Here is a 16,090-nt window from a genome sequence, read left to right on the forward strand (position 1 = left end):
TGTATGGTTTCTAAGCCATATAAAAATACATACATAAATAACATAGACTAAAATACTCAACTGGTGCTTCTAAAATACGCCTATCCCAATGTACCTAACCTAAGTCTAGTACGAGGGAAGAAGTAAGTGTTGTTTAGCATAGGTTTAGTTTTTGCCAAGAATCTACCAAAGGTTTCTCTATATTCTAATCAGCTCCATACCTTGTTAGAATGAAGGAGGTCTGGTATCTCTGTCTCGGGACTCGATTTCCTAACACCCCGCAAGGGGAGCCGGAAACACTGGAGCTGGATTCCTAGCAGGAGAAAGTCAGCTTCCTTCTCAGTGCGTCAGCTGGAGAGTCTGCCTCCTTCAGCACTAGCTGTAGCGAGCTGCGTGGGGCAAGTAGGTCTTCGAACTGCTCCGAACCACCGTATATTGCTAGAGCAAGTGAAGGTATATTTATACCTTGAAGGTGTTTAGGAATGCCATAGTTTGACGTAAAGTCAGGCATATAAACGTCATAATGAACCCCAGGGGAATAGTTGTTCATTGTAAAGTAACTGAGTTCTTGGAGAAATCAATATTCAAGCAAGGGGAAGTCCCCTAACTGCTTAAGCCGGTTTTCCAAGAAATCGTAGTGACTTTTGGTGAACGGATGGAAGTAGTCATGCCTGTATTTGGGTAGCATGGGCTATGCCTAAATAAGGGCTTGATTTCTATGCCTATATAAGGGCAACGAGAATTGTACCTATACAAGGGCATGAATCGGTAAAATGCAATTGAAGCCTAAAATGCCACACAACACTACTTCTTAAAATTTAGGCAATCGGTTCCGCTACCTTGCGTTTGTTAGAAGTGTGTCCTACGATGGCAGAAATAGCGAAAGCATAGTTAAGTCTCGGCCATTCACGCCGTTCGGGGACGGGCGGGGTGGGCATAGAAGGAAAAGGACTCTTTCTCTCATTCTTCTTGTCCAGGGAAGACCAGGACAGTGTCCGCTTCGGCTCTGCCACTGGCAGCTGCCCCTATCCCTCTCACTTTTTCCTCTTATTGCCTCTCTTTCTGTGTGGCTCCTTCTCTGTTGCTGAAAATCCTGACTTTAAGAAACAGCTCTTACTCTCTATTCCCTTTATTTGTTCCCCTGTGAAACGGATCAAAAGAAAGAAAGAAACCCTTTTGATGCAAATGTCTGTAATGTATTGAAGACGCTTCTCATAACAAATTTAGTAGTTCTTTATTTGTAGGCTGAAGATTAGCTGCGGGTACCAAGGGCCCAGGAGCACGAAGACCGATAGAGTTTAAACAGGCACAACAGAGTTGCAAACTAGAACATGAAGGGGACCAATAGACTTACTAATTCCAATTTACATAAAAAAAAGACCTAACAGGGAAGAAATACTGACATAGCATGCCACGATGTCTTTTTCTGAAATTTTTCTATTCCATAGGGCAGCCTCAGGGCGGAGAGAAAAATGGTTCAAAATACTAAAAATAACTAAATAAACCAAGTCAGATTGGTCGCAAAGTGGCCAGATTGGTTTTATTCACACCAAAACTCATTAGAGCCCCTTTACAGAGTTTGCCAGTGAAGCACCACTTTTGTTTTGCCGTCTTTCTTTAAACGGGGCACATTTACAAAGAAGTGACAGAGCGCAGAGGTAGCCTTCTTGGCTTAACACCACGCTCCGCCATTTCTGAAATGCAGCACTGCACCGTATTTACAACAATATGGTGCAGCCCTGCGTTTGTGCTGGTGATAATTTCAGCTGCCTATCGCCAACGCAGTCACCCTTGCACCATAGTGAAAGGGTGCCTGCGTTGTGGCGAATGATTGTTTATGAAGGTGTCCCTTCCTGCACATAAACAATCTTAAATGGCGATTTGTAACTTCTATTTGTGCTGTTTAGTGAAGCACAAATAGAAGTTGCAAATCGTTTTTTTTTTTTTAAATGACTGTTTATGTGCAGGAAGGAACACCTTACTGTACATAAACAATCATGCATGGGGTTTTGCTGTTTTTTATGTGTGCTGCACAATGCAGCACACATGAAAACAGCAAAATCTAGTAAAAATAAAGCATTTCTCCTCGTTGCGCCCTGTTAAGACCATGTTGTTCCTGCTTACATTTCACATGTTTTACTTAATCTTGCATTCCCTATGAGTAATTGATTTTTCCGAGATGTTATTACTTTTTTACAGGCAGCATATTACTTGTCTAGTGCATAATTTTAATCGAGTCACATCCAGGTGTTCATAGCGCAGCACAACTGGGTTATAGCTGAAGGCAGTGCGGGTTTCTATGTGGGGCGGTATGGTGTTCAGTGTGGGAGAGGATGTGGCACTATAGCCAGAGCGGCAGAATTTGGGTCTGGGGAACCAAGTTCTGACCGCCTTCCCAGGATCCAGTCCTGTGTCCCATCTCATGGAGCCCCCCAGCTCGGTAGTTTTGCCTCATTCAGCCGCTTCTTGCTACATACTGCACTCTTTGTACAATTTCAATAAATACTAAAAAACAGATGCATTTAAACCCCAGAGCTGCTGTGGTTACCACCAGTCTATGCAGATTGTATCCGGTTTATAAAGTATTGAAGAGCCTCGTGCACAACTTCAGCACACGTTTTCGGAGAGCAGGAAAGCGGAATTCAATTTGAGGCAGTGTTTTTGAATTTAAAAATGCTACTCTCGAATTAAAAAACAAGTGTCTGTTTTAAATCATCGCCAGCCAATCAGAAGGAGCAATCAATTTTCAATTCCAAGCTCACACAGGCCTAATCTGCAAGGTTTTATTGCTTAGTACATGTTACAAACCCATTTCACAGAGCAATTTATTTTAACAACCTCGGTTTCCAGGTCTTTCGTGGGGAAACTCAGTTAAGATCAAGCGTCCAAATGATGCTCTGTTATTTTGTTGTGTTCTGTCTTCTGCTCTCATGTCCAAACGCTCATCTTCCCTCACTCCCCACAGGTACCGGCAAGACGCTGCTCGCCAAGGCTGTGGCCACTGAGTGCAACACGACCTTCTTCAATATCTCGGCCTCTACCATTGTCAGCAAGTGGCGGGGGGACTCCGAAAAGCTTGTGCGGGTAGGGCCGAAAATGACCCCACATTGCAAATGGGTCTTGCTGAGTTCATGATTGTCATTTGTACTGCTTTGTTGTGTTCATCTCAGTCCATACAATCGTAAATAATGTTGATAAACGTTTAATCCAGAAACCTTACATAGAGCACATTTACAGCATCATATAACCACATTAGTAAAAGATATTTTGGAAAGAGCCCGTAGGTGGCTGGGTCCTATCTCATGGAATGTTTGTTCCTTGGGATACTCGCTGACCATCTTAAATCCAGGAAGGCACTTACAACCCAGTTATTTTCAGAGTGGCATCTATAGAGTCCTAGTTTAGTACTTTACAATTCCCTTCTAGTGCCATGAAGCCCAAAGATGTAAGCTCACGAATCAGAATAGAATACTTACCTCTACCGGCTGCACGCCCTAACCCACCAGATAGCTGGTGGGGGTATGAGGTCATATCCTGCACGGGGGAGGGAGGGCATTGAGGGTTGAGAAAAAGACAGGGAGGCAGCACAGGGGAGTGGTTATCACAGCGGGCTACTTGAAGCCCCATGTAACCTTCCATTACATTCCATGGCTTTAGGAGGAGCCCACTCAGCCACTGGTAACCTTTAAAAGACGCCAACAGCAAATGGCTGGAAGGAGCTGACCTAAAGACCACTCTACTGAATGTATGTTTGTATGTATGCATGTATGTTTGTATGTGTATATGTATATTTGTATTGGTAAAATAAGATTTCTGTCAGACAACTACTACTGTTGTGGGCCAGACCTAAACCCATTCATGACATCTAGCGCGTCGTTCTAGGGGGACATATTGTTTTATCATGCATGCAATATGTGATAGTACCGACCCTCCCCTCACGTGCCACTGTTCCTATTCGAAGTGTAGAGCCTGCGCCCCCAGGGGCAGATAGGACGCAGAGGGTGCTCCTACCTCGGGCACATTGCTCCTTGACCAACCACCGATCCAGACCCCGCTCACCCCGTTCCAGAGATACCCAGAGGGTCAGATTAAAAGGGGCCGAATAGTTTACACTCTATACAAAGGTAAGTGTACGCAACATCTTCAGTCTCCTCATGCATGAGGGAGGCTCACTGATTGGTTAGCATTTCCTCAATATTGATGTTAGGCAGATACCGCCTAGATTCATCCCTCACTCACTCTTGTGCAGCGCCTAGCATAGCACATGGTGGGTAGTGCTGGAAATGGTATTTCAGCCAGCCAGGTTTCCATGCTTGCTTCTTACACATGGAACACTTTCACACTTGAAGTAAGATCCTCAGTGAGCTACGAGAGTTTTAGAAAAAATTGAAAACCTGGATGTTGAAACATACCTATGAATAAATCGGTAAGCAGTGGCCTCTTCCCACCTCGGGGCCAAGAGTCCTTTTTGGTGGACGTGCGCACAATAAGTGAACATTAACATAACATTGTAGCCCCACTACTGCTTACCATGGCATATCTCAAAGAGCCGCGCCCTACGGTTAGGCTGGTCAGCAGATCCCAACACTAAAGAACATAAATATAAATCTGCCAAGACAATACCTAGGAGCCAACAGTACACCTTCCGTGTTAACCCCCATTTCAGTTCTGAACATTGCTGACCTCATGCAACGCTCAGCATGTGCGTCGCAGTGCCTAGAGTACAACTGTACTCCGCAACGAGGCCAGCTTGTGATCCCCCGGGTCATGATTCTAAGCGCTACGCCATGCCTCAATGGCTCCTTCAAGCACCGTCTTGAGATGGTCATGGTGGGGCAGTATAAGCAGCATCGGTCTCCCGGATGTGGTTGGAGTGCATATCCCGACCAGCTCTCGTATACTAGAGCGAATGTCGATACTTGGACAGCGGGCGAAGCTGGCTCCCTCCAAACCCCAGCCTTCAGTGGGATGGGTGCTGAGCTCGGCGTAGGCTAGTGGAAACCTCCAGGGCCTTTCTACCTGCTCTGTCTGTCTAGAATGAATGAATGAATAAGGATTTATAGAGCGCGGACTTAGCCCAAGGGCATCAAGGCTCTACCTGTGGTGAAAAAGAGAACATGCTCTTTAGAAGGTTTGCTGAGGATGCTAACTCATTGAGTTCAAGCTTTCATAAAATATCTAAGCGCCTCAAGGACGGTCTGCTGACACTGAAGTACCTTGTCAGTAACAAGTGTGTAGCATCGTCTGCAACCCAATACTTTGAGGGTAAGGACATTGTAGCATCATATGTAGTATGGTACCCGGAGAGCAATGAGCAATGAGCACATAGAGCTTTATTCATGTGCTGCACTGCATATAGAGGTGAAAAGGGTTGTAGCATGGCACCTGGAGAAAAACAACATAGTAGCATCACACCTGAGAATAATGACATTGTATGACCATATACAGCACTATACCTTCAGAATAATGCCCCTGTAGGATCATAGGCAGCACAATAAGTAGAGATGTATTTAGTTTTATTTATTTATTATTTATTTATGCATTTTTATATAGCGCGGACTTTACCCGAAGGCGTCAGAGCGCTTCACAGTAGGAACAGAAATGAAACATAATGAGAAACATTACAAAAGAACAGATTACAAAAGCATACGTTACGTTACGTAAGGTAATAGTGACAATTGTGAGCAAACAAAATACATGAGGTAGTAAAAATTGTGAGCAGCCAAAAATACACGAGGTAGTAAAGGTAATAGTGACAATTGTGAGCAAACAAAATACATGAGGTACTATTCAATTCAATTCAAGGGATCTTTATTCGGTGATTAAAAATCGCCATAAAAGCACATACATATAAACATGAATAAAAAAAGCATTAAACATTTCCAAAATCCCAGAGCTGAAGTATTAATAACAGCCAAAAACACAAAAACTACAACACATTGGAAGGACAAAGGAGAATCAATACCTATTCTAAAACCATCATATGTCTCCCCCTAGTTAGCCTTAGGCGGACTGCCACTTTAATAAAATTCATTATGCTACACAGTATTAAAGGGTCCGATGCTTTTTGTAAAAAGAGTAGTGCCTCGCTAGCATGTTCTAGTTTAGCTTGTTTTAAAATATTTACTAAAAATCTACGCCTAGGCATTGTGAAAAAAGGACAAAGTAAAACAAAATGAAGGGAATCCTGCGGAGACCTATTGTCGCAGCCGCAGGATCCCTTCTGGTCAATAGATGTTGAAAACCCTGCTGGTGACGCCAATATAAATGGGAGTAAGTTAAGTCTGAAACGGCACATCAAGAATCTGTCCTGTGCATTATACATAAGATACAAATATGGCTCCATCCCCTCGACGCTCTTGACCAGGTTATGGGCCCTCACTGTTGTTTTAAGCCCTTCCGCCTCAGCTCTTCGTAAACATTTCAACTCTAAAAAAGCTTTCTTTACGTGCATTTTATGCTGGGCTACAATTGTTGCCGGGTTGGTAAAGAGATTTCCATAACCTAGTTCCTCTAAGGTGTTCTTCACGTAATTGAGCCATGAGATTCGCATAGATTTATCCCTCTCTAAACAATCCTTTAAGATATCCCTGCTTAGAGCTGCATCAGGATTAACCCAAATTTTCAACCAGGCCACAATTGGCCTTAGTTTTACCAAATCCTCTAGGTAGGGCCTCCCTAGTTCCCTGTGTATTATAAAGCCTGCAGTACTTGGGGGTACCCTCAGGACTGTTTTTAGGTATTTGTTTTCCTCCTGTTGGATTCTTGTAGTGTTAACATAGCCCCATACCTCTGCCCCATAGGTTACTCTGGAGCAGCATATGGAGCTATACAGGTTCATCACCTGTTCCGGACTCCACCTACCTAACCTCCGGCCATAACTTGCTATGGCCCCGTTAGAAGCAACCATTTTGCTGCAACGCTCCTCGACCAGGGAATTAAACTGTAAGGCACCATCGAAGGTTACACCTAAGTAGGGAAATGTTTTGACCCGTTCTACTATGTGGTTTCCTATTGTATAAGTAAACTTAGAACAGGGTTTTTTACCAGCCAGGAGCACATAAGATTTGCCCAGATTAACAGAAAGATCTAAAGCACCCATGAACTTAACGAATCCATCAATCAGTGTTTGTAAGCTCCTGGGTGTACGTGAAAGCAGGACCGCGTCATCTGCGTAAAGCAGAACAGGGATGTGACGCGACCCCACCCTTGGGCAATCTGCCTTTAGATTTAACAAAAACTGTTCCAGATTGTTTATGTAAAGTGAGAACAGAAATGGGGCGAGAATGCAGCCTTGCCGAACTCCGCTCATGCAGGGGAATGGATCGGTCAACCCTCCCTCCCTGTTAAATCGAACCCTGGCCGTGGTGTCACTATGTAGTTCCCTTAGTATGTTAATTAGGCCACCCTCTATCCCCATACGAGACATCATGTGCCAAAGTTTCTCCCTGTTGACGTGATCGAATGCCGCTGCCAAATCCAAGAATCCCATATAAATGGGTTCATCACTAGCCATAGTGTATTTGGCAGTCAGCATATAAAGATTCAAGCATTGATCACTGGTGGACCTCCCCGTCCTAAATCCGTATTGAGTGTCCGAAAAGATGTTATTTTCATCGGTACACTCAGACAGTCTATTAAGGATCGCCCTACCCAGGAGTTTTGCAGATACATCAATCAGGGAGATAGGGCGATAACACTTAGGGTCGTCCCTATTGCCCTTTTTAAAAATTGGCACGATTATCGCTTTAGACCAGGACGGGGGCAAGCCACAGGTAATGGCAGTGTTTATCACCCTGGTCATTATGGGAGCCCAGAGTTCTATACAACTCAGAAACAGGTCGGGGGGAATTCCGTCAGGGCCAGGGGCTTTGTTTTTGGTCAAACCCTCTATCCCAGCAGTAATCTCCTTGATAGTAAAAGTTACCGTTTGAGCCTGAATTGGTGTTCCAGGTAACTCTACAGGGGTTCCGGGCTCATAGTTATACAAGCCCCTATACTGAGTAACCCACTGTTCTGGGAGGATGTTAGACCCTATCTCCGGGGTGTCGTTTTCCTGGAAAGTGGGTTTGTTAATGATCTGCCAGAATCTGCCTAAGTCCTTTTTTTCCCCTGCTTCTCTTAAATCTGCCCACGCTTCTCCCTGCAGGGCAAGTTTCCTCCTCTTAATCTCTTCCTTGTATTTCTCCCTACATGCCTTGATTTTTTGGGAGTCTCTTGGTTTGATTTTAAGACTGCTTTTAAGCTCCCTCAAAGCTTTGGAGCAATCCCTGTCGAACCATCGAGGGTTACCATGATTCCTTGTGGGCGCACTGGTTTTTAGTAGGCCATCAATCAGGTTAGCAATCTGGCCAAATGCTTCGAGTAGCCTAGGTCCATGGACGTCTGTATCTAAACAGTCATTAATAGCGATTTTACCAGCGTCCACCAGGGACTTGTAAAAAGTTTCCCCGTTTATTTTGGACCACCTTAGTCTTCTACCCTGATCAGTTACCTTCTCCCTAGTTGTGCAATGGTCTCTACCCTTTATACCCACCCGATACATCAACTCCAAAACAAGTGGGTTGTGATCGCTGAAACTGCTCCATTCAATTCCTGCGCTAATAGTTCTATTTAATAGGGATCTTGAAACCAAGATGTAATCTATGATAGATGAGCATCCCCTACCCTTAAATGTGGGTGGGAGTATACCATCCTTCTGGGTGCCCATCATGTTGATAGTATGCTCTAGATCATAATTGTGCCGGAGCTTACTAAAAGCTGACCCTGTCGGCGTGTGCGAGAAGTGCGGCCCCTTCTCCAAGGGACATTCAGACCAATCTGTATTGGGGAGGACCAATGCCGAACAGAGATGGCAATTAAAATCCCCCATAACCAGCAGCGCAAATGGCTGCCCCTTTTTCTGGGCTATTGCTTCCAGACCCAATCTGTGCTCCAGCTCTGCAACAAATGAGGTGCGGTCTCCCGCAGCCTCATTGTTATAAATGTTAAGTACAGTGAATCTTAGCCCCTTTCCGGAGAACCGTGCAGCTTGAATCACTTTCGAGTTCCAGTCCGGGGTAGACCAACTGCCTGCAAGGTCTAAGTTAACATAAATGGCTAATCCTCCCATGGCTCTCCCTGGTCTAGATTTTTGCGCTGGTACAAAAAAACACTTGTACCCCTGCAAGTGGAAATTATTGTCGAGGGCCCATGTCTCCTGGAGGCTGATTACATGGAATTTTCTAATGTAATCACACCACTCTTTGTTGGAGAATTTGGCTGCCAAACCTGCTACATTCCAGGAAATAATTCTCAATGTCCCGTTGCTATGCTCAATTCCCCCATGGGACCCCCTATATGACTCTAACTCTGACCCTCGTGTGTCCAGCCCAAGGCTTACTATATTTTCAGTATCTATAGCCATGGACGCATCCAGCACAGGCCTCCTGCCCCCGCTGGATGTACTAATTTGCTGTTCTCGGGGGCTTCGCTGCTCCAACTCCCCTAGTGGAACCCCTATGTTCCCGTCTCCTGAAGGGACAGTACCCGTTGAGATGGAAGGCCTGCCCATTTGTCAATCGACCCCCTCAAGATCGCTCAGGCAACTAAACCGGTTGAAAGAATGAAAGGGTGGCTCCGGGCGGCTAAATGGTGGCCTAAGGTTAAGTTCGTGTTGTCTGCCCCTCCGTGCGACCCTCGTCCAGTTGTCATGGGTTTGAGTCGGATAAATAGGGATAGGGATTGGGGGAAAAAAGAAAGACACATGAAGGGTTTGGATGGTTGATTCCCTTGATCTATTCTTTCCTTGGCATATATGGTTAACTGTTCTAACGTCTCTGAAGCTCAACAATATGCAATCCCCATTTATAGATTTGTATGTTTTACCTACCCAGGGCACCCTTCTAACCATTATAATTTCGTTATTTAGGTGTGCCGGGAGGGGTATATTCACGTTCAGCCACTTAATTACCCTACTTTTTAAAAAGCAGAAGTCCTCCACTTCATCTGCTTCAAGTGGGGGAACGCCAGCCATGACTACCGTGTAGTCATTCGCCTCTGGGGGTAGGTTAGGCCTACGTGGCCTGGGCAAGGGCTTCATTAAAGGTGTTAAAGCAATGCGTTCACCAGGTTGTATTAGAGGAACTGGGTCTACAGAGGGGGATGACCTGTTGGAGTTAGGTGGCTTGGCTAGTACGGAGTTAGTTCCAGGGGGTAGTTGAGGGGCCTTAACAGTGACAGCCTGTGGGGGAGGTAAATTCACTACCCTATTTGGGGGCTGCTGGGGTTCCGCGGAAGTGAAAGCAGACTCTGGAGATCTTCCCTGGGGACCAGCCAAGGTTTTTATGCTGTTTAACGTAGCCTCCAGGATGGTAAGTCTGATCTCAACCTTTTTGATGCTCTCACTGATTGGTAACAATAACGACCTGAGCAGGAATTCCAGGTTGCCTAGCGGAACAACTGAAAGGGGGATACTAGAAGTATTATTTCCTGTATCATTTGTCAAAGTGGGGACAGTGGCAGCCTGTGCAGTGGGTTGGGATTGTGCTTTGTCCACTAAACTCACCCTGAGTGGGGGGAGTTTAGAGGTCCTCCCAAACTCAGAGTGGGGGATTTTTGGTTTATTTTTTCCCTGGGCACCCCTCGACTTCCTCCTACGTTTATTTGGTGGGGGCCCCTGTGCCCTTTGCACGATCGCTTGCTTAGGATTGGATTTCCTAACTTTGGAGGCTAATGGGGGTTGAGATATTAAATCAATAGTTGCCCTGCTTGGGCTTAGGCTGTTAACGGGAGTTAGACTCATGGTTGGATCCGGTGGGGTGTTAGTGCACTCCCTCAACAGGAGGGGAACATCATCTATTAGAGTTGGCTCCCCACTGAGTGAGGTAGAATTTTCACCGGGGGGCCTATGTTTCAGGTTATCTATGGAGCGTCTACGCTCCGCCCTGAGCCTGGTCAGGGTACTCTCCTTATCCCCGTCTCCCACAGCCCGAGTGAAATACTTTTCTAGGGTCCTATTTTTCGCCCCTCCCTGCCTCATGGGAGAACCTTCCCTTGCAGGAGAAGGCATATCTATTTAATACCGGTAATGAGCCAGAGCGAACTATATCAAGTAATAAGACCCTTACACAAGTGTCCAGCTCAAGAGGGTAGGCCCGGCCCGGCCTACTCCGGCCTGTGACGGCCTTGGACGGTCCCACCCTTGTCCCGGGCTTAGCTCCGCGCTTAGTCCCGCGCGCGTCCCGCGAGCGCGGGGAAAGTGCTCTCTAAATAGGGGAGGAGCAGGAGGGGGCGGGAAGAAGACCAGCTGCGGCCAATCAGCGCCGCTGTGCACGCTGGTCCTCGCAGTCCCGCCTCTGTCTGTGTTCAGGGAAAAGCTGGTCAGGGCACAGTTTCCAGGGCCTCGGATGGCCAGGCGGGTCCCAGAGATCAGGTCAGCAGCAGGGAGCAGCAGCCAAGAGCGGCGCCCGCGAAGCGGGGGCCGCGAGGCGTGGCGTAGTGGCCGGCAAGGACAACAAGGCAAAGTCCGCAGTTGCGTGATCCAGGTAGGGCCCAGCAGAGATTTCCCACAGAGCTCACTCTACAGCAAGCTCTTATCTGCTGGAGGGGGCGGGAAGAGGACCAGCTGCGGCCAATCAGCGCCGCTGTGCACGCTGGTCCTCGCAGTCCCGCCTCTGCTGTGTTCAGGGAAAAGCTGGTCAGGGCACAGTTTCCAGGGCCTCGGACGGCCAGGCGGGTCCCAGAGATCAGGTCAGCAGCAGGGAGCAGCAGCCACGAGCGGCGCCCGCGAAGCGGGGGCCGCGAGGCGTGGCGTAGTGGCCGGCAAGGACAACAAGGCAAAGTCCGCAGTTGCGTGATCCAGGTAGGGCCCAGCAGAGATTTCCCACAGAGCTCACTCTACAGCAAGCTCTTATCTGCTGGAGGGGGCGGGAAGAGGACCAGCTGCGGCCAATCAGTGCCGCTGTGCACGCTGGTCCTCGCAGTCCCGCCTCTGTCTGTGTTCAGGGAAAAGCTGGTCAGGGCACAGTTTCCAGGGCCTCGGACGGCCAGGCGGGTCCCAGAGATCAGGTCAGCAGCAGGGAGCAGCAGCCACGAGCGGCGCCCGCGAAGTGGCCGGCAAGGACAACAAGGCAAAGTCCGCAGTTGCGTGATCCAGGTAGGGCCCAGCAGAGATTTCCATGAGGTAGTAAAAATTGTGAGCAACCAAAAATACATGAGGTAGTAAAAAGTGCACAAGAGGAAAAGGTGACAAGTGTGCAGTTACAAGAGAAAACAAAGTATAATTTGAGGTATAATACTGCAATAAGTGCTAGACACTCAGGCACAAGAACAAGCGTTACGTAGGCAAAGGTGGCACTTGTGCAAGTATCAAAGGTTAAAACATGTGAGAGGTAGCAAACCGTGTGATACAAGGGCAAAGTGGTGTGTGCATGTTACAAAAGGGCACCAAACACAAGTACATGGAAAATACTGCAAAAAGGCAGATGAACAGCGATGCCGGAGTATGGCACGGTCAGCCATGTAAGCTGTGCGCAGGGTACCTACCGAACCAGCATTATAGCATCACATGCAGCATGATACCTGGAGAGTAATGATAATGTAGCAATGTACATAGCATTATATCTGTAGAATAGCAACAGTGTCCGTGAGGGACCGGGGGATGAACGGCCAGACATGGGATGTGCCAATACATCTATCCGCACATGTCTCATCTTCACTTTCTTTCTCAGCCCTTTGCTGACAAAATCACATTAGAAGTAAATGAAAGATTGGTCTCTGTGCTTAACCAGTTCTTGCCCTCACTTTGAAGAGATAACATGCACTGGGTGATGGAATACATCCTGCTCTATGCCCATTCAATCATTGCCCTCTTTGGAGTGATCATATGTTCATAACAGTGCAGCGTTTTGCACGTGCACATTGAATTGTTGGCATTGTTGCTGTTATCATGCATATGTAATACTACAGCTCAGTATCTTTGTCTTTATCAACATAATATCACACACTTAGCTTCGTCAGATCATCCCCATTGTTACCACTAAAATCTGTTTATCTAATTCTGCAATGTCCTTTAACATATCTTTTTTTTTTTTAAATAAAATTCATATTTGAATTGATGCAATAAATCTACAACTCCATGAATTTCAAAGATTTAAGTAGGTAGAGCACCTAAAAGCAATAAGCGCCACTCACAGTTATCTAGTCGTGCAAGGCTGGGTGAAAGTCCAATCCCAGGCCGACAGCGATGGAGAACTGGCCAAATACAGGGACCAGGGAATTCCAATGGAAAAAGTTACCTTCCTGCTCGAAGAGTCCAGTTCATGGTGGAAGCAGCCCGTAAATAGGCCGGACGGTGGTCGCTGTAGCGTGAAGATCCTATCGAGTGTCAAAGGCAGTCCTTGCTGGAGCTTCGCATTGGTGGTTACCGCAGACAGTTGATGCCATATCAATCAGTGCAGCTCTTGCATTGCAGGTTGTTGCTGGCATTCGCTGTAGCGCGTAGAGTCAGGTTCACCGGAGCTTCATCTTGGCAGTTGGCATGGGTGGCAAGATCATGGTGCGAACAGGCCAGTTCGCAGTTGCAAACAGTGTCAGGATGAAGTCACAAGCAAACCCCAAATTACCTTATGCTTAACCCTCCGGTAGATTAGTAGAAAAGAAGTCAGGCTTAATTTAGAGGCAATCTGTACAGTATTGAGGAGCACTTCCAAAAGTAATGAAGTGAAAACATAACAGAAGAAAATATCACACCAATAAAAAGATATAGTGTAAAATCTTACAAATTATTTGAGACCAAAACAGAAATCTAATTAGTAGCACCGGAAATATGCAATTAAAAAAATGTAGGTAAGTATAGTGCCAAAAAGCACTATACTATTGCTCACATCCATATGATAGCATGATACTACGAGTATTAATGAATTTGGTTATGTACTACGATTGTTATTGACATTGTCATACCACCAGCAGCATCTGGTTAACCATTGATAATATCACGTTTATCTCATATGAACAGGCCTGCAATCACTTTACATTGGGACAGGGTCACTACCTACACTACACTGGGCTGATGGAAACCACAAGAATAACATGGCCCACGTACCCTAACATACCGCAAATTGCCCATACATTGGACATACTACTCACATGTGGTTCTGGGAGCAAGTTGATCTCGCTCCTGTGTAAAGCCATGAGGATGGACTCGACTGGTCCCCCTCCTCGGAAAGAGCGGCTTCGGATGAGGACCTAGGTGGACAAATAGACGACAAGTTGGCAATGCAGTGCGGGCAAGGCAAATTATTTTACTTACCTTACTCCTGTCCGTCGTATGTCAGACTCCACTACCCTCCCCTCCACCCAGCCCCGCCACCGCCCGCAGCACTCCCACGGCAAGCCGCCACTGCTGTTTGCTTTTATGTTTCTAGTTTCCCCTGATGAAGGGCCATGTCGACCCGAAATGCATTGGGCTTTTGAGTTTTGAATGATGGAGCATATTGAAGTAATGAACGTATCTGAGAACATAATGTTTCAATCGAATTGATGTTAGCCGGAAGACAATTCAGTGTACTGAGTGATTTTAGTTTCTCAAGTACTAAAGATTTACATGTGCAGAATTTGATGATCTGGTAGTTTATTTAGAATTAAATGGATTGCGACTGTGGGTCTACTTGTGACTGTACGTCTTGGTAATGGTCAGCAGTTTCTGCTACCCGCATCACCAAAAAGCAAAAATCGTCACTCGCGTTATCTTGTTGTGTAAGACTGGGTGAAAGTCACAAGTTCAGGCCAACCGCAGTGGAGCACAGGCCGGATAGAGGGACCAGGATAATATGGCTGAAATAGTTTCTTTTAAAAGTACAGCACGAAGAGTTCCGTTCATGGTGAAAAAGGCTGCAAGGAGCAGGCAGAGCATTGCAGATGGTCGTCGATGTAACGCGAATAGCATGCCTGGGGTCGCAAATGGTCCTTGCTCTAGCACGAAGATCCTGTTGGGCGTAGTGAACAGTAATGACTGGAGGTTCACATTGGCAGTCACATCATGCTGTCTATGTTGTAGCTTGAAGTGAAGATCTCATGCTGCCAGTCGCCACTCGTGGTCGCTGTGGTATGAACAGTTGGGTGCACAGGACCTTCGATTTTGCAGACTGCATTATCTTGGTGCGAACAGACCTGTTTTCAAAAGTCGAAAATAGGCCTATCCTATAGGATTTCTCCTTTTCTTGGGAAGGGAACTCAACTGATGCCACACCAAGGATCCAGGACCTGAGGTGCAACCCTTGGGGATCAGGAGCTCACTTCAGCATTGGCCAAGCAGGGCTCTGGCAGGTCCAGGCAGCAGGTCAACTGGGCAGATGCATGGAGGCCTCTGGACTGGAGCTTGTTATGTGCCTCTAGCTCAGAACGGGAGGTGAATCAGCTGAACCTTGGAGTCACTTCAGCTTAGGATGAAGTGTGCAGGTCCAGTCTTCCTTCTCAGCAATCCTGTCAACACCCATTCCCTCTACTGTATAGCTGTCTGGTAGCCAATTACACCTAGTCATGTGACCCAGGAAACAGGCTGCAGGCACCAAACGGTTAGGACAAGAAAATGCCAACTTTCTAATTGTGACTTAAAATCCGCCTTTTCTATTAAAAAGGATTTTTAAATTAAAATTCTTTTAAGACCAAACATGACATTTCTACCTGTTACCAAACAAAAGTTATCACTTATTCAATGTAATAAGGTAACACAATGTTACCCTATGGGAGAGGTAGGCCTCACAGAAGTGAGAAACTCATTTGAGAGTTTTTTACTACCAGGACATGGAAAACCTAAAAGTTCATGTCCAATGCTTTAAATACACAGCACGCTGCCCTATGGGCTGCTTAGGCCCTAGGTTAGGAGTGACTTACATATATGAACAAGCATTTACAAGCAATGGTTTCGCCTTTTGAAAAGTTTGAGCTATTGGCATTGTAAATGACAAAATTTGTATTTATGTGTTGGTTTTGAAAACAGATAAATAAATGGCATTGTCATTTACAATGCCAATAGTTTAATCTCTGGCAAATGCCACACAAAAACACACAGACCCACACACACACACAGACCCACACACACCAACAGAGCCACACACACAGAGCCACACAC

At 46.3% G+C, this 16,090-nt stretch overlaps 1 protein-coding gene across 1 annotated transcript in view; it reads left to right on the plus strand.

Moving 5' to 3' along the window:
- The window catches only part of KATNAL2 (katanin catalytic subunit A1 like 2), a 291,910-nt gene that overhangs the window by 110,858 nt on the left and 164,962 nt on the right, over window positions 1-16,090 (plus strand). Inside the window, exon 11 of the mRNA XM_078677255.1 lies at window positions 2,945-3,063. Coding sequence (XP_078533381.1) covers window positions 2,945-3,063 — 119 coding nt within the window. The remainder of the gene's footprint in view (window positions 1-2,944; window positions 3,064-16,090) is intronic.

Source organism: Lissotriton helveticus, chromosome 2_1, assembly GCF_964261635.1.
Source record: "Lissotriton helveticus chromosome 2_1, aLisHel1.1, whole genome shotgun sequence".
NCBI classification, from domain to species: domain Eukaryota; kingdom Metazoa; phylum Chordata; class Amphibia; order Caudata; family Salamandridae; genus Lissotriton; species Lissotriton helveticus.